Here is a 19,320-nt window from a genome sequence, read left to right on the forward strand (position 1 = left end):
ATGTGAATTCTTATTCAGCAGATTAATATTAAATAGCACTGTCATAGAATGAAAGCTCTCTCTGTGGATCCCCAGCATCTCACACGCAGCCTGACACATAGTAGGAGCTTAATAAATGTCTGTTGATTGAATGATTAATAAATGTTTGAATTCAGAACAGCTAGATCTCTTACTGATCTGTCCAGAGTCCTAGTCTCTAGATGGGCCTTTGACTGTCCGGTACTTAGTCGTGACTCTAGTATATTTGCCATTTAACTGAATTGTACAGTAGAACGAATGGTAGTTTTGGAGACAGAGAACCAGAGTCCAAATTATGGCTCTGTCATTTAGAACCTGGGGAATCTTAGCCAACCTCTTTGGGCATCAGTCTCCTCGTACATAAAATAAGTATGTTGGCCTCTGATGCCTCCTCTCACTCTATGAAATATCTTAAATTTGCTGATTTACCCAAATGACTGAAGCTCTGTCTTATTCCTGTAGCCTCCTCAAAGCCCTGGCATCTGGGTATACACAACTACTTCCTGCTCCATCCAGATCACAGAGGAAGGGAATACTTGGTAGTTAGGGTAGCCAGAGATAATGAAGTCAAACTCTGCCTATTTCAAAAGTTTCACATGTTTCCCCAGGCTAACTTTAGTGCTTAGAATCTGGATTGCACAGTTTTACCTTTACTGTGTTACATTTTTATCAAATGGCTTCATGTCTACTCGACATTGGATTGTAAATTCCGTGAGTAAAAGAATTACATTTTATACTCTATATCTTATACTCTATATCTGACCAAAAAATAAAATAAAAAGATGGACTGGTTATGTATCAAGAGGACAGCATAAGCAATGGGCAGCAAATACATTTCATGTAATATCAGAGGACTTGAGAAAGGCTCCAGCACATTTCATGGACCCCTTATGGCACATTTACAGAAGACTTGGCAATGATCAAAGGATAAACATTTGCTGATGAAAGAATGGAAACAAAGAAAGAAATCAAAGGACTTTTAGATCGCACACATATATATTATACATATACGCACGTATGCAATGGTTATGCTATAGGATGATATTCTATTTTGATTTAGAATTACAAAAGACAGCCATGTAGGAAGTTGATCTTAAACTTTAAAAGTATGCTGGAGGGCTTCTAAGTGATCCAGTGGGAATGGGCTCCGCGTTGTCTTCACTGCTCTAAGTAGGCTTTCATTCTACCAAAGGTACATTTTAAAACTTCCATCCTAAGTGTGACTAGAGTGCCCTTAAAAAGTTTACAATCTAGCCCTGAGGGATTTAACTTTCTTTGTGAATCTGCCTCTTGAGAGACAGGTGTCTAATCTCTTTTTTAAAAGCTTAATTTATTTTATTTTATTTTTCTCAATTACAAATCAACATGTTTTTTTCAGATTTTGAGTTCCAAATTCTCTTCCTTCCCTTGAATAGGCAAGCAACTTGATATAGATTATACATGTGAAGTCTTTCAAAACATTTCCATATTAGCCACGTTGCAAAAGAAAACACAGATTTCTCCACCCCCCCAAAAAAAAACCCAAGAAAAATGAAGTTTAAAAAAATATCCTTTGCTCTGTGTTCAGACTCCGTCTGTTCTTTCTCTGAATGTGGGTAGCATGTTTCATCCTAAATTCTTCAGAATTGTCTTGGATTATTGCATTTCCAGAGTAGCTAGGTCATTCGCACTTGCTCATGGTACAATATTGCAATTACTGCCTGCAACGTTCTCCTTGGTTCTGTTCAATTCACTTTGCATCAGTTCGTGTAAGTCTTCCCGACGTTTTTCTGTAGCCATCGTGCTCCTCATTTCTTAAGCTTAATAGTATTCCATCACAGTCGTATACCACAACTTGTGTCTGGTCTCTTAATTACAAGCCCCGCCTAACGTGAACCTTGAAGGCCAGCATCATTTGTTTCCCCCTTTAGCTGGGTGAAGCCTTCTCCCTAGCGCGGCTGCCAGCATAACCAGTAGAGCGGCACGGAGCGGGCGGGGCCCACGCGAGCCCTTCCGAAGCTACGCCAAGGCTGTGCACGAAAGCGCAGGGTCCCCCCGGGCTCCTGGGGAGGCTAGAGCTGGGAGTCCACATCTGAGGCTCTGCAGAAGGGCGGGGGCGGGGGGAGGGTCCCCTCGGCGCAGCCTGTCTTCCTGCTCGGTTCGCCTCATTCAGCCCCGAGTCTGTGCTCCCGGCTGGGCTGGGAGGGGGTGCCAGGAGCCGGCGCCAGCCTGTTCGGGTACCGGGCTCAGGGGCCGAGGACGCAGCTCCGCAGCGCCGGGGAAGGGGGCTGAGCGGCCGGCGGCACCGGAGCCGCCCCTGCCATGGTGATGGCGAGGCTCCGAGACTACTGGCCGCTGCTGACCGCGCGACTGACCGGCGCTCTCTGGGCTCTGCTCTTTTGGACCCTGGTGTATGGCTATTGTGGGCTCTGCGCCTCCATTCACCTGCTGAAACTTTTATGGAGCATCGGGAGAGGACCCAGCCAGACCTTTCAGCGGCTAGTGCGGGAGAACCCCCCAGCTTGCTTGAACGACCCCTCCTTGGGAACCCACTGCTACGTGCGGATTAAGGTAAAGGCCAAGACTCCCCCTGCCACGGCTCAGCCCCGCTGGGAGCGCAGCGCAGCCCGGGAGGGAGGGAGGCTGGAGAGTCCCGGAGAGACCCAATCGTCTTCGTGACCCGGGGGCAGTTTGGTGCCAAACCATGCAGTACCCAGCCGTGCCGCGACCAAGGAACCGGGACGGTGGGCCGCCAGCATAGGGGGCTCTCAGACGGCAGCGAGAGATCTGATGGGGGGCTCGGAACAGAAAGAGGAGTGCAGGGGGGCCAAGACTTGTGCTCACGTTTGCTGCCTCCATCCCTCCTCTGTGTGTGTGTGTGTGTGTGTGTGTGTGTGTGTGTGTGTGTGTGTGTGTGTGTGTGAGAGAGAGAGAGAGACAGAGAGAAAGAGAGAGAGAGAGAGAGAAGAGAAATGGGGGGGGGGCACATCCGCACATTTACTCAGATTTGACAAACAGCAGTCCATATTGAAAGCTCAGTTTTGAAGAAAGGGAAGGGGTGGGGGGAGAGATTAGAATTTCGTTAACAGGAATCCTATCCTCACTTGTCGGCCCCCCCCCCCCCGCAACACATACACGGTAGGTCTTTTTTTTTCCTCTGCAGAGCAGAGGGGTTTTCTCCAGTAACCTTTTTGCCCTTAGAACCTAGATCAATCTTAAGGAAGTGAGTATGATATCCAAGTGGTTATGAGGAGCCTGGCCGCGCCAAAAATGCGCGGAATGAAAAAGTCGATAGAGTAATTCATGGAAAATTTGAGAAAGTGAAAATTAGAAGAGCCGGGAATTGTGCATCCCCGGATGCCCTAGAAATTATTAGCAAATGATTTACAGTACATGTGGTGAGGGGGAGGAGGAAGGGGGACAGTGCAATAAGCTTAAGGAGAACTCGAATAAAACGTAAGCCTTTCCTTCCTTCCCTGTGCTTCCGGATGGCCTTGCAGATAGATAGATGCCCCCCAGGGCCTCTATTTCAGTGCCCTGCCACACGGGCAGACCCAGGCACACTGCACCAAGCAATCTGGCTTTTGGATTACTTGCTGTCACCTGGCCACGGATCTGCTCCCAGGCTCCTTTAGGAATCGGGAGCCCTGAGCCATCGTGACATTTTTGCTGCACAGGCTCCAGGACAAGGAAGTCCTCCAGTTGGGATGGAAATTGTCCAGTAGATGGAGGGGCGGGGCCAGGGGGCCAGCATTCTCCCGAAATCCTGGTGGTACACAATATACTTAATTGGACCAGACGAGCTGGGAGAATCTGTCAATCAGTTCATAACCATTGAGCCCCTCACAAGTTTCTAGGTAGGTGTATCTTCTAACCTCAAGACAAAAGTCAGACAGGTTCTCCTGGACCAACTTAAACCAGCAGTAAGAGGTCTGGAGTTAGCAGTGGAAATTCCAGGAGGTTTCTTTTTCTTTGAGTACCTGGAAGGCTGCTCTGGGACGCTTGACCAAACTCTAGTTTCTAACTTCCTGATTTGGGCCTTTCATGCCTTTGCTAGCTTTCATTCCTCCTTGTGCATTCATTTGCTTTCCTTTCTATTGCTTACTCCATATTTCTTTCCTGTTCATCTAGTGTTTTTTTCTCCACCTCTCTGCTTCTCTGTCTCTCCCTCTCTCCTTAGCTCTGCCTCTCTGTCTTTGTCTCTCTGTCTGTCTGTCTCTGTTTCTCTGTCTGTCTCTCTCTGTGTGTCTCTCTCTGTTCTTACAATTTTTCTTCTTGTCTTGTCATGTCACTTACCTATGAAGTGAAATGTTGAACACTCAGGGCATTCCACTGTCAGGAATGATTACTAAAATGGCCAAGAGAGGGAGGAAACAGGCAGCAAGGAGCACTGTATAAACAGCATCCAACCGGAAGAAAATGTGGGAAGCAAAGACCTAAAAAAAGGGAGGAGGAGAGGTGTGAATTATGTAACTGATGGCATAGATACTGACTAGTATGCTGAGCAAAATATGTGATGAGGAGGTAAACAAGACTGGGAGATACATTCAGATTAGAATTCTTTCTACGCCTTACAAAGCCAGAACTGATGAAATGTGACACCTCAGTGGGATGAAAGTCACAATGGTGACCCTGCTTCCCTACCTCATAATGTATGATCTGCCCCTAGAGTAGTATAGGGAAGAAAGTTACAGTGAAGAATTTACCCCACTGATAAGTCATGGTTTTATTTATTTCTTGTTGATGTTACAAAATAATACAAACAAATATTTTAAAAATCAAAGGTAAAGCAGACTAAGTCTATTATTTTGGTATTTCAAAATATCACTGAAATTCCATATGTAATCTCTTCTTCTCCTGCAGGACTCAGGGCTAAGGTTTCATTATGTAGCTGCTGGAGAGAGGGGCAAGCCACTTATGCTGCTGTTACACGGCTTTCCTGAGTTCTGGTAAAAACCACTTCCCTTCCTTTCATTAAAGACTTCACTGACCTTTCATGGTATGATCTCTCATTTTCTAGTCATGCCATTTGACAGAGCTCTCTCTAATTCTTTTTTGTTGCCACTGGGGATTTGCACTACTCCCAAGGGGGTTTGAATGGTGGGATTTTGCACAGCTATGCACATCACAGCCTCCTAAGCTTATATTTTAACAACATGGATGTTTCCAATAGCAACTGCAAAGAACTCAGGCTACAAATTTTCATATACCAAGAGGCATGCTCTCAGGAGATGGCATAGTAGATAGAGTGTTGGAGTCACAAAGACCTGAGTCCAAATCCTTCCTCTGGCACAAGGCTGCTGTGTGACCTTGGCGAAGTCACTTCTCAGTGCTCTGGGTAATTCTCCATCAGTATAAGACATAGTCAAATGAATTAGTCTGAATGAGTGAAGGGAGATTCCATACAGGGAATTCCCTATACCAATGAAATCACAGATCCAGAATAATAATAATTACAATAACAACAACAATGATAACAATGATAATAATAATGATAACAAAATACTGCAGTCAGGCCTTAGGGGCCAGGCAGTGGAGCAGAAGAAAAGAAAAGATAAAAAATTTTTTTAAAAGATAAAAGAAAGAAAAGACAGGAGGCTACTGCTTTTAAGGAAGCTTAGTCTTGGGGGAGGAAGGGGGCACATGAATGTACACAGGAATCATCAAATATTTTTAAAATGTTTTTATTTATGTTTTCTGTTTCTTACATTATCATAGTTAACCCCAGTATTCTTCCCCTTCCCCCTCCCACAGACCTGTCTCCTGTAACAAATAGTATTTTTTTAAAAGAAGGAAAAAAATCAGTACAACTGATGGATACATGAAAGTCTGAAAACCTGTGCCATGAGTAGCACCTGAGCACCTCCCACCTCCATGAAGGGTGGGGGTGTCTTCTCATATCTCTTCACTAGAGTCCTTCTTGTCTTTATAATTTTGTTACATTTACCATTGGGTTTTTTTGTGTGTTGTCTGTCATTCTTTCCATTTACATTGTTGTGGTCACTGAATATATTGTGTTTTGGCTCTGCTTACATCACTCTGCATCAGTTTACATGGATCTTTCCATCTTCTCTGTATTCATCATTTCTTACAGCACACTAGTATTCTATTACATTCATGTACCACAGTTTGTTTAGCCATTCCCCAGCCAGTGGGCATCAACTTTACAACACACTTTTAACTAATAACATATCAAGAAGCTGATAATTTCATAGAAAATTAGAACTGGAAGGCGCAGCAGACACCATCCTCATTCAGCTCCCCCATTTAACAGCTGAGAAAACTGAGGTCCTGGAAGGTGGCTATCTGCTCCAGTGAACACATTATAGTGTGCATGCATATTTTATCTTTTCCTTTTGGTCATGTATACTACAGTTCACGATAGTGGTTAGCACAGATCTTAGAAAGAAAATCTATAGCTCTATCACCCCCACCCCACTACTCTTTATTATACAATAACTAGCAACCTGCTCCAGTTATACTTGAGTAGATAACTCAAGTGTAGACTGTCTGGTCCACATTTGAACACTACATGACAAATAATAAGTACAGAGAAAAAACAACCTATTATTGATTTTTTTTACCAGAACTTGAAAAATGTCTTTTTTTTCATGCTCAGTGAAAGGAGAAATTGGTTTTTGATCATATAGTTCTGGCTGTGATCTTGTGATGTTTTATAAGCTAAAGGCTGGTCAACAGCTGGATGGGAAAACCAGAATTTACTGAATGAACGCAAAATTGGTGCTAAAGAGTCCTTTATTTATGGAGTTCTATTTTAGATAAAATGTCAAAATGAAAGTTTGGCCATATTTTTTTCTAACTAAGGACAATGGGGTTTGACTCTACTTGTGATAAAGTGGACAATACCTCAGGCTGCATGAGGAGTAGAATAGATGGGGTAATATGAGAGGTTCAGGGCAGGATCCTATGCTTTGCCCCAAAATATCTACTCTACTCCTCTCAGTTCTTGATATTATTCCATTATAGATTACATCTATTCAATTCAATAAGCACCTATTAAATACCATATGTGTGCAGAGTCTAAATTTGGTAGGTGAGGGAGTAGGAATAAGATATCCATACAAGTAACTGTAATGGAAACTAAATTATTAGTGTCATAAGAGAGGTGTACACAAAGTATGGTGAGAGTTAGAGATCACATCCATTTGGAGGAAGATCATAACTTGACTTCATGGAAGGGGGTAGCGTTTGATTTGGGCCTCGAAGCACGGGTAAGACTTGGCAGGTAGCCATTGGGGGCTTTCCAGGTGGAGAGGAGATAATGTGAATAAAGGTGCAAAAGCATATGGCGTCATCCATCAACAGCATCGTTCTTCTCTTGCCAGGCTCCATCCTTGGCCGTGTCAACCCACTTGTACTGAGCCCTTACAGCACGATAGAAATCTCTGGAGAGCCTCAGAGGTGTCAAATTCAGAGTTGGTACTTGGAGTACTAATGGCCAGAAGCTCCCAAGTACAGCAGGAACCAGATTAAAATGTAACTGAGAAATGTTTAACAAAATAAATGAAAATACAATACAACATCAATGATGCTAATTTATGGCGCTCAAAGTCAAACGTCAGCTTCAGGAATTCGTTTCTGAGTTTGACACCACTATTTGGTGCATACCCACCTGTCCCAGGTGAAAATATTGCTAGTTAACAGCATCTTGTTTGTTGTTTCAGTCGTCTCTGATTCTTCGTGATCTCGTTTGGGGTTTTCTTGGCAAAGGTACTAGAGTGATGTGCCATTTCCTTCTCCAGCTCATTTTACAGATGGGGGAACTGAGGCAAACAGGGTTAAGTGACTTGCCCAGGCACTCACAGCTAGTAAGTGTCCAAGGCTGAATTTGAACTCATGAAAATGAATCTTCCCAATCCCAGGCACAGTGCTCTGTCCACTGCATTAACTAGCTACCCAGTTAACAGCTTACTTTCCTATTAATAATAAGGCAGTGTGTCAAACCTTCCCATAATTTAGTTTTTTAAAAATGCCCCAGAGCAGAGCTTCATATCCTTTCTATTTTTTGATCACAGACTTTTTTTAATCTTTATTTCAAAAAATTTAAATTTCAAGTTCTGAGTTGTCTCCCTCCCTCCCAACCCCACATTAGAGAAGCCAACATTTTATAAGTGTGTGTGTGTGTGTGTGTGTGTGTGTGTGTGTGTGTGTAAACTACCAATGCATACTTCTATATATCAGTTCTTTCTCTGGAGGTGGACAGCAGTTTCCTTCATAAGCCCTTTGTAGCTGATTTGAAAGATCATGTTACTCAGAGTAGCTTAGTCATTCACAGTTACTCTTGGAACAATGTTGCTGTTACTAGCTACAACATTCTCTTGGTTCTGCTCACTTTACTCTGCATCAGTTTGTGTAAGTCTTCCAGGTTTTTCTGAAATCATCCTGCTCATCATTTCTTACAGCACAATGATATTCCATCACAATCATTTAACACAATCTGTTCAGCCATTCCCCACCTCCATTTCTAATTCTTTGCCACCACAAAGAGAGCTGCTATAAATATTTTAGGACATATAAGTTCTTTTCCTTTTTCCCTGATCACCTTGGGAAGCAGACCTAACAGTGGTATTGCCAGATCAAAGAATATGCACAGTTTTATAACTCTTTGATCATAATTCCAAATTGCTCTCCAAAGGTCATGACTTTTTTGGAAGTCTGGCAGAGTCTATAGAACTCTTCTTAGAATAATGCTTTTAAATACATAGGATCACAAAGGAAATTAATTATATTGAAATACAGTTTTCAATTAAAAAAAACCAAAACAGAATCAAGTTAAGGAGCCCATATTAAGAAGTTTAAAGAACTTAAGAATCCATGGTCACAGATGGATTTGAACACAGCTTATCTTAACTCTGTTTAGCACTTTCTCTACTATGCCACACAGTGAAATATGCTGCCAATGAAAAGTATGTACTAGACTTTTGCCAGGAAGGAAGGAAATAAGCATTTATTAAGTAGCTATTATGCACCAGGCACTGTGCTAACTAATCGAGTTACAAATATTATCTCATTTGATCTTCACAACAACCCTGGGATGATAACCCTATTATTATCCCCATTTTACAATTGGGGATACTGAGGCAAGAAGAGGTTAAGTGACTTGTCCAGGGTCACACAACTAGATTTGATATGGGTCTTCCTGATTCTAGGCCTGGCACTCTATCTACTGCCCCACCTAATTTCCTGAAGCCAAGCAAAACTAGCCAATATTTATAAGCTCCATTCTCTTCATTTGTCTAAAAATTGAGACATCTACCCTTCCCCAAAACTCTGGTTCCTTTGCCATTCTTTTTTTTTTTTAGGCAATTGGGGTTAAGTGACTTGCCCAGGGTCACACAGCTAGTAAGTGACAAGTGTTTGGTCTGAGGCTGGATTTGAACTCAGGTCCCCCTGACTTCAAGGCCAGTGTTCTATCCACTGTGCTACCTAGCTGCCCCTCCTTTCCCATTCTCTTTGAACTTTCAGAAACCACTGACCTCAAAAACCACCCGTCAGCAACCCTGGCTGTCCTTTCTTTTGGTACCCTAAGATGTTGTTCATTTGGGATGGGTGATGTGAACTCAAGAAGACCAACCAGGGTACTGTCTTACTTATTCTGGTTATCAATTCTCTATTAGTCCATTTCCCCTCTATTCTTTCAAGTATAAAGATCATTCTCCTTGGAAGACAAAAGGTGAAAAGTGAGAGTTGAAAAGATCTTCATTCTTGCTTATCACCATCCTATCCATTCTGGGTGTGGGAGTCCTCTCTCTTCTTCACTTCTCTAACATCGCTTTTATGGAAAGCAAGTGTCCTTGTTACTTGCACCCTAAGAAAGTAGGTAGTACAAGTAACAGTCCCCATTCTAGGGTCAGAGAAGAAGCCAGAAATTTCCCCATCTTCATCCATCAACTAAGTGTCAGAACCCTGGGATTTAAACCCGTTTCATTCACTCTAAGCCTACCTCTCTCTTCCACTCAGTAGCACAGCCTCTCATACTGCATCCTCATCACCATCTAAGAATTATCCATAAGATAGGATCAGAGTTCTAGAACCAGAGTGGACCGTAGGGGCCATATCTAGTATATGCCCTTCACTTTACAGATGAGGAAACTGAGGCCCAGAGGGGTCAATTGACTTGTACACATTCACAAGAACATAGATTTAGAGGTGGCCATGACCTCAGAGGCCATGTAGAACAACCCTATCAGTTTAAAGATGAGAGAACTGAATCCCAGTGAAGTCAAGTGACATCCAGTGACACATAGATGGTGTCAGAGGCAGGATTTTAAACCCATTTCTCTAACTCCAGAGAAGGTGTTTTTTCCACTGTCCAGATTTGCTTCCATAGACTTAGGAACTTTTCAAAAACAATGCAATTGCCTGTCCAGCTGAAGGAAGCTAACAAGGACCTGATACAAATGAACACACACCAAGGTACCTTGGCCAGATACACTTGAAAATGAAATTGACTTTTGCCAAGAGATGACATTCTGCTGTCCTCTCCTCTCCTCCTTCTGAATCCGTTTTAAAAATATTTTGAGCTGACAAAGCAGTTTCTTTGAGCACTTAGAGTCCTTTTTCTCACCAGCTGCATAAAATGTATTCATCAAAATTCTTGAGTGATGAGACATGTGAGCATTTTACAAAGGGTTATTTATGCCACCGAGCACAAAGTGCCCGATCACAACAGTCCAGCCTCTACAAGAGAGCCAGAAAACAGAGGAGGAAAGGATGTTTTACATCTGAAGTGGACTCTGCCTGGTAAAGATGAGAACCCTGGTTATTTTAATACAGTAAAACCTGGGAAAGTGCCTATTGTGTTGATAAGCCCCTTGCTGTTGTTAACTAGCTGGCAGAAGCAGAAGAAAACGTAGATGAAAATAACTCAACTAGTTAATTTTTGTTGTTGTTCAGTTGTTGTTTTTTTTTTAGTCATGTCCCTAACCAGGGCTTCTTGGCAAACACACTGGAGTGGTTTGCAATTTTCTTCTACAGCTCATTTTACAGATGAGGAAACTGAGGCAAACTGTTAATTGACTTCCCCAGGGTCACATAGCTAGTAAGTGTCCGAGACCAGATTTGAACTCAGAAAGATTAGTCTTCCTGACTCCAGGCTAGGCGCTCTATGCACTATAGCGCCACCTAGCTGCCCCTCAAATAGTTGGTTAAAATAGTTCAAATAGTTGGTCATCAGATAGATGAAAATTGCCCAGGGTCTGCCTTTGTTCAAGTCTACTTCATCATTGCAATGAGATTTAAGTTAGTTCTCAGGAACTAACTTAAAGGTTTGAGTTTAAAACAACAACAAAAAGAGGGCGTATGGATCATTTCATAAGTTTAATCAATTAGTCAATAAACATTCTTTTTTTTTTTTTTGGCGAGGCAATTGAGGTTAAGTGACTTGCCCAGGGTCACACAGCTAGTACGTGTTAAGTGTTTGGTATGAGGCCGGATTTCAACTCAGGACCTCCTATCTTCAGGACTGTTCTGTATCCATTGTACCACCTAGCTGCCCCAATAGACATTCTTTAAGAACCTACTATGTGCCTGGGACTGTACTAAGCATCTGGGATACAAAAAGAGACAAAAGATACTTCATTCCCTCAAAGAGCTCTTCACAATCTGTTGGGAGAACTGAGAGCTGAAATGTAGATTAGATGTCAGTACATTTTTTACTTAGGGTTGGAACTTTATGAAGACAATACGTTTTTCAATTACTCTTTTGCAGTTTACTAGAAAAGTTGTCATTCTACTTTTTGGGAGTTTTTAGTATCTTATTTGTCAAAATATAAGGAAATATTTAATTTAAAAATGTGTTGACAAATTTGTTATTAACAGCAAAAGTGGAACTTGTTTCATTTTGGGGAGAAAATGATTTAAATTATATGGTACTTTGATACTTTAAAATATAAGGAATTTATATATAAGAAAATAAAAATCTGATAAGTAGCCCATTTGTATAATCACCAGACCAAAATTTTAGTCTACAGATTCATCATTTGTTTATTAAACACATAAATAATAAATATTACCATACTTTTTCATTATAAATAAGTAGTAAATATTATTATACCTAAGTCAAATTTATCATTTTAAATCACAAGCTGTGGTGTTGAGTTTTAATTAAAACCAGCAAATATTCGTTAGGCACCAACTGTGTGCAGAGCACCCCAGTTGCTAGGGTAGACACAAAGTTTAAATCAAAGTCCCCTTCCTCATATAGGTAAGGGAATATGGCATGTGCACAAATAAACATAACTCAAAGTAAAACATGATAGGTGTACTAGAGAAGTACGAGAAAAGTACTATGTGAGGTCCATGAGGGAATATGTCATGACATGATGGAAGAATCAGATTTCAAGGAGAAATTGAAGTGAACAATAATAATTGTAATAACATCATCGTCATCATCATCATAACTAACATTTATACTTGCCAGGTACTATGTTAAGCACTTTACAAATATTATCTCATTTCAACCTAACGGCAACCCGGAGAGGTAGGTGCTATAATTGTACCCTTTTTACAATTGAGAAAACTGAGGTAGATGGAGGTTGAATAACTGGTGTCTGAGGTGGGATTTGAACTCAGGTCTTCCTGTCTCCAGGCCCAGCAGTCTATCTGCTTCCCTAGAACACTATGAACAAATTCATAGGAGAGCTCTCTCATAGGAGAGCACCAAGCAGTTCAATTTGACACTAAGATAAAAGTGGAGGGGTAAGATGGGCACCAGGTTGTAGAGGATCTTGAACGCCAGGCAAAAGAATCTAGACTTTATTCCTGTAAGGCAATAGAGAGGGACTGAAGGTTTCTGAACAGAAGAAAGATGTGAGCATCTCAAGGGTAAAGAGTGAAGGGATGAAGACCTGTTAAGAGGCAGTTACAAGGGGCAGCTAGGTGGCACAGTGGATAGAGCACCAGCCCTGAAGTCAGGATGACCTGAGTTCAAATCAAGTCTCAGACCACTTGACACTTACTAGCTGTGTGACCCTGGGCAAGTCACTTAACCCCAATTGCCTGGCAAAAAAAAAAAGGAAAAAAGAGGCAGTTACAAGAGTACAAGCAGATGTTGATTAGAACCTGTGCCCAGATTGTGGCAGTCAGCATTGGGCAGGGGAAATGGCGCTCATATATAAAGGATTTTTTCAGAGATAAAATCCATGGAACTTGGTCACTGATTAGATAGGAGAAGTGAAGGAAAGACAGAAGTGAAAGATGACACCAAGGGGTTGAGCCTGGGAGACTAGGCAAGTGGTGAAATCACTGAGAGGTTTGGACATGTTGAATTTTAGGTACCAGTGAGAAGGATGTTCAGGTCGAGAATGTTCCATAAGCACTTGTGTAGAGGCAAGCCTTGAGCTCAGAAGAGAGGTCAAGGCTAGAGACATAGATTCAGGAGTCATTTTTATAGGCAAAGCCACCAGAGCCAAGGGTGCCCATCATGAATGACAAATGAAGATGCAAACACTGATTTATTCAAAGCACTGAAAAAAATAATTTTTTACAAAAACTCAAAACCTCAAGTAGATATTATCTCATTGATTTAGAAATTGCCTTCCAATGGTGCACACGGCAGACCATCCATGTCTGTCCATCTTGTATAACATTAGTGTTACCATAGTTAACCTCAGGGGATCCACTCAGCACCTCAGAGCCCTTCCTTCCTTCCTTTCTCCTACATTGCCAATGTCTTGTTTGTTGTTCAGTTATGTCAGTCATGTTCAACTCTCCATGGTCACTTTTGGAGTTTTCTTGGCAAAGATACTGGAGTGGTTTTCCATTTTGTTCTTCAGCCCATTTTACAGAGGAGGAAACTGAGGCAAACAGGGTGAAGTGACTTGTCCAGGGTCACACGCCTAGTAAATGTCTAAGGCTAGATTTGAACTCAAATCTTCCTGACTCCAAGCCTAGCATTCTATCCACTGTGCCACCCACCTGCCCCTGTTGCCAGTGTACCATCAGAGTATTCTGACTTCCACCTATCAGCCCTCACTCTCAACCCATGACCAGACCATTTCCTCTTCTTTATTATAAAATTCTTTCTTATCATGCAAACTAATAATAAATCTGACACATGGATCAGAGGGCCTATTAAATTCTCTAGTTTTGAGGGGTATTAAAGCATAAAAATCAGTCTATTTTTGCCTTTAGTGAACAAGGGGGCATTCCTGAAGGATGTCACCAAAATGAGTAACATGCTCCATTAAATGAAGCTGTTCAGTGCTCCAGGTATTAAGACAAACAATCAGATCAACAAGCTTGATTAAACACCTACTGTTTGCCACATGCTGGGTTTTGTAGTGGAGATCAAAATGAGATAGATCTTGCCCTCAGGAAGCCTATATTCTATTGGTTCTAAAATCAATCCCAGGAAACATGAGAAGCTCATAGGAAAACACTAAGATTGAATAATTCATTGGGAAATTAGTTTCTTCAGAGAAAGAAGATACTGCATTTTGTAAAACCAATCAGATGGTTCCAAATGCTACGTGGCACAGTAGAGAGAATACTGATCTTGAAATCATGAAGAGCTGTGTGCAAATCCTGCCTCAGCCGTTGCTGTCTATGTGACCCTGGGCAAATCAGTTAACCTCTCTATGCCTTAGGATCCTTATCTGTGGATAAAATAGGATATCTAAGGATAAAATAGCACCTTCTTCCCAGAATTGTTGTGAGGATCAAAGGAGGGGGAAAATGCATATAAAGTGCTCTGCAAACTTTATTTTTTTAAAATTGATTTTATTAATTTATTTTGATTTATCAACAATCACTTCCATATGCTTTTGAGTTTAAAATTTTTCTCCTCCTTCCTCCCCACCACCCTCCCCAAGATGGTAGACAAGCTGTTGTAGACTATACATTTACATTCCTATTAAACATATTTTCACATTAGTAGAGTTGTAAGTAAAAATTAAAACCAATAGGAGGAACCATCAGAAAGAGGAAACAAAACTCAACAGAAGAGGGAAAAAAAAGACAGTGATTCAACTTTCACAGTTATGATTACTATCTGTGTCTTCTTCTCCATCCTTTCCCCCTCCCCATTTATGCTTTTCTTTCTCCTTTCTCTTTTCCCCCCTCACTGGTGTTTTGCTTTTGACCACCACCTCCTTCAGTCTCTCCTCCCTTCTATTATCCCTTTCCCTTTTCTTCCCCTTTGCCTTCCTCCTCTTCCTTCTTTTTCCCTACTGTTAGGGCAAGTTAGATTTCTATACCTAACTGATTATGTTATTCCCTTCTTGAGCCAAATCTGATGAGAGTAAGGTTCAAACAATGCTCACCCCCTCCCTTCTTTCCCTCTGCTGTAATAGGATTTTCTGTCTTTTTCTGTAATGTAATTTATCTTTGTCTGCCTCCTCCTTTCTCAGTACATTTTCTAAGATCAGACTAATCCACTGCTTGGATTCATTTAACCCACTTGTTTGGATTTTTTTTTTATCATTACATCAAAGTCAACTAATATCCACCCCTTTATGTATACTCCTTTAACATGGTGTAATAAATACAGTTCTCAAGAGTTGCAAGTGTCATCTTCCCTTGTAGGGATGTAAACAGTCACCCTTATTAACATTTGTATCTTTCTGTCCCATTTACCTTTTTATGTCTTTCTTGAATCTTGTACTTGAAGATCAAATTTTTTGTTGAGCTCTGGTCTTTTTATCAGGAAGGTTTGGAAGCCCCTATTTCATTGAATATCCATTCCTCCCTTGAAAAATCATGCTCATTTTTGCAGGGTAGTTGATCCTTGGCTGCAATCCAAGCTCCTTTGCCTTATGGAATATCATGTTCCTTTTAATGTAGAAGCTGCAAGGTCCTGTGTAATCCTGACTGTGGTTCCATGATATTTAAATTGTTTCTTTCTGGCTGCTTGCAGCACCTTCTCTTTCATCTGGTAATTTTGGAATTTTGCTATTATATTCCTTGGGTTGTCAATTTGGGATCTCTTTCAGGTGGTGAGCAGTGTATTCTTTCTATGGTTATTTTACCTTCTGGTTCTAGGACTTCAGCAGTTTTCCTTTATGATTTCCTGAAAGATACTGTCCAGGCTCTTTTTTTCATCATGATTTTCAGGTAGTCCAATGATTTTTAAATTGTCTCTCCTGGATCGATTTTCCAGGTTGGTTGTTTTACTGATGAGGTATTTTATGTTTTCATCTATTTTTTCATTTTTTTGTTTCTGTTTGACTGATTCTTGCTCTCTCATAGAGTCATTAGTTTCCATTTGTCCAATTCTAGTTTTTAACAGATTGTTTTCTTCTGTTAGTTTTTGTACTTCCTTCTTCAATTGGCCAATTGTGTTTTTAGGGACTTGTTTTCTTCAGTGTACTTTTTTTCCAATTGGCCAATTGTATTTTTTAAGGACTCTTCTACCTCTCTCATTTGACTTTTAAAATCCTTCTTGAGCTCTTCTAAGAAGGCTTTTTGGGCTTCAGACCAGTTCATATTCCTTTTGATGTTGCAGATGTGGGTTTGTTGACAATGTTGTCCTCTTCAGAATTTCTGTCTTGATCTTCACTCTTCTCATAATATGAATCTATGGTACATTTCTTTTTACTCATGGTTTCTTTATTCCCTGGCCTTTAAAGAGATTGAGCTCTCCTGCTGGGGAACAGAGGGCACTGACCCAAGCTTCTTGTGTTGGGAGCCTAGGTCTTGGTCACTGGCTTTGTGTGCTGGGGCCTCTTATGTTGGCAATTGGAGGCTGTAGGTTCTGGCAGCTTACCTTGTGTTGGGCTGGAATCAGCAAGGCTGGAACTTTCAGGCAATTCTAGGTTGCCTGCTTTTCCTTTCCTTTAGCTTTCTTCAGCTCCTTTTAGATGGGTGCTGCAGGGTGTTTATCTGCCTGGGGCCCCTTGCAGTGCTGCCTCCCTCGTTTCTGCTAATGCACTGGGAGATTCCTTTGTGGTAGAGTGCCGAGGCACCTGGTGGTTTTCTGAGCTGGTTTCCACCGGTTTCCCCACCCTCACTGAGGCACTCGGAGGTCCAGGTGTTGGTGTTTGCCTGCTCTACCACCTGGGCTTCAGGATCTCCTCCTGGTTGACAGTTGGAGGCTGTAGGGTTCTGACAGCTTACCTGGTGTTGGGTTGGAATCAGCAAGGCTGGGACTTTAGGAAGACTCTAAGTTGCTTTCTTCAGCTTCTTTCAGATGAATGCTGCAGGGTGCTTATCTGCCTGGGGCCCTTTGTAGTGCTGCTTCCTTTATTTTTGCTGAGGCACTGGGAGACCCGTTTGCTGGGCTGCTGCACTGCTGTTCCCCATCTTTCTTCTAGTTCAGCTGTTCCAGGTTTTTTTTTTCTGGGGTGATATTTTCTGGGTTTTCAGAGGTTAATAGGGGAGGGTGAGAGTGACTACCTTTTTGCTCTGCCATCTTGGCTCCTGGAAGCAGAACTCCTTTGCAAACTTTAACGCACTATATAAATCCTAGCTGTTTAAGATATTTGTAATTTTGTTGGTTTTCAATGAACAAAAATCACTTTACTCTCCCACTTTCCCCAATGAAAAAAAGAAAGAAAAACAAAACCTCTAGAGGAAATATGAATAGTCAAATACTAGTTGCCACCACCACCACCACCACTAATAATAATAATAATAATAATAATAATAATAATAATAAAGCAGCTTCCATCACCCAACCTAGAAAGAGTGAGTGTTTATCAACATTTCCAAATCCTTCTTGCTTCAGTGACATTCTTTTCCTCATTCGTAAAATGGGAATCATGATGCTCGTATTACCTACCTCTCAGGGTTGTGGTGACGGAAGTAATTTGCCAGCCTTAAAGCACTATATAAATATGAGTTGTTACTGTCGTTCATTTCCCACAGCTGATGAAAGACTTTGGCCCCACAAAGTTAGACAAATCACTGGCCGTGGTGCTGACACTGCCAAGGTACTGTGTGCTTCCAGCATTTTATTACTGCAGGGAAACAGACTGCCCAGACATCACAGCTGTTACTACCTAGGCTAGACAGCAGCTCTGCCCTATCCTGTATGCAAGGCAGGTAGGTAGACAAGACCTATCAGACTTCACAAGGGAACTTGACCTCTTGCTGTTCATCATTCAGACTCAGCCTCCCTTCCCCTCACCCTCACTCCTTTCCTTTGCTGAGGGTCTTCTTCAGAGTGGTAGCTTGACTTTGCTAGCTAAGGAGCCCTGTCCCCACAGTGTCTACTGGTCAGTCCTGGCATTCTTGGTGTGGAGAGTTGTGTATAGAAGTCCTGTTTTTAGCCAAGGCTGTTTACATTGGTCTAGGGTAGGCATATGTTACTCTCCTTGTTTCTGGAGAACAAAGTTTTCTTGTAGGACTTTCTTGTCCTGTGTGTTTGACTGTGAGATACTGGAAGGAATGAACTGGTGCCTAACTACTGAGGGGTTGATGTCCTAGGATGAGCTTTGCCTTTCAAACCAGTCTTTCCTTAAATTGCCGCCTGAGTTATGACATTCTAAATCTCCAATCTTCCCTACCAGTAGAGAGAGTATAATGAGGGGAGGGGAAGACATCAGCTGTCATAACAGTCATAAATCTAAATGTCACTTTTGCACTTAATGCCTTCATATTAGTGTGAATAAATGAATGAATGAATAAGCATGTATTAAGTGCTTACTATGTGCCAAGTGCTGGAGAAACAAACACAGAAATGCAATGAGAGTCCTGGCTTTCTAATGCATTTTAATGAGGGAGATAACCCAACAGCCCCAGGTTCACAAGCTCAGTCCTCCTTTCCCCACTTTTGTTCACTTTCTTTTTTTTTTTGGCAATTGGGGTTAAGTGACTTGTCCAGGGTCACACAGCTAGTGTCAATTGTCTGAGGCTAGATTTGAACTCAGGTTCTCCTTACTCCAGGGCTGGTGCTCTATCCACTGTGCCACCTAGCTGCCCTTTCATTCACTTTCTATGTGAATCAGTTGTCAGATTTTGTTTCTACCTTCCCTACATCTCTGCTCAACCTTCTCTTCACTCACACAGCCTGAACTATGACATTTAACCTCTAATCAGTTACCATACCTCATCTGTCTCCTCCAGTCCATTTTCCACATAGTGATTTTCCTAAAATGAAGGTCAGACCATTTCACACACACACACACACACACACACACACACAGATGACCCTCAGTTAAGCTCCAGGGGGTGCCTATTACCTCCAGGATAAAATATGAAGGGGCACTTAAAGGTCTTCACAACCTGGCATACAGGGCAGGCAGGTGGTGCAGTGGATACAGCTCCGGACCTGGAGTCAAGAGGACCTGAATACAAATCCAGCCTCTGATACTTACCAGCTGTGTGACCTTGGGCAAGTCACTTCACCCTGGTTGCCTCAGT

At 41.8% G+C, this 19,320-nt stretch overlaps 1 protein-coding gene across 1 annotated transcript in view; it reads left to right on the top strand.

Moving 5' to 3' along the window:
* The first annotated feature begins 1,942 nt into the window (after positions 1-1,942).
* The window catches only part of EPHX4 (epoxide hydrolase 4), a 35,668-nt gene continuing 18,290 nt past the window's right edge, over positions 1,943-19,320 (top strand). The window contains exons 1-2 of the mRNA XM_020975435.2: positions 1,943-2,568; positions 4,861-4,946. Coding sequence (XP_020831094.1) covers positions 2,320-2,568; positions 4,861-4,946 — 335 coding nt within the window. The 5' untranslated portion in view covers positions 1,943-2,319. The remainder of the gene's footprint in view (positions 2,569-4,860; positions 4,947-19,320) is intronic.

The sequence above is a fragment of the Phascolarctos cinereus genome, unplaced genomic scaffold (genome assembly GCF_003287225.1).
Source record: "Phascolarctos cinereus isolate Bilbo 61053 unplaced genomic scaffold, phaCin_HiC Scaffold_5;HRSCAF=322, whole genome shotgun sequence".
Taxonomy (NCBI): Eukaryota; Metazoa; Chordata; class Mammalia; order Diprotodontia; family Phascolarctidae; genus Phascolarctos; species Phascolarctos cinereus.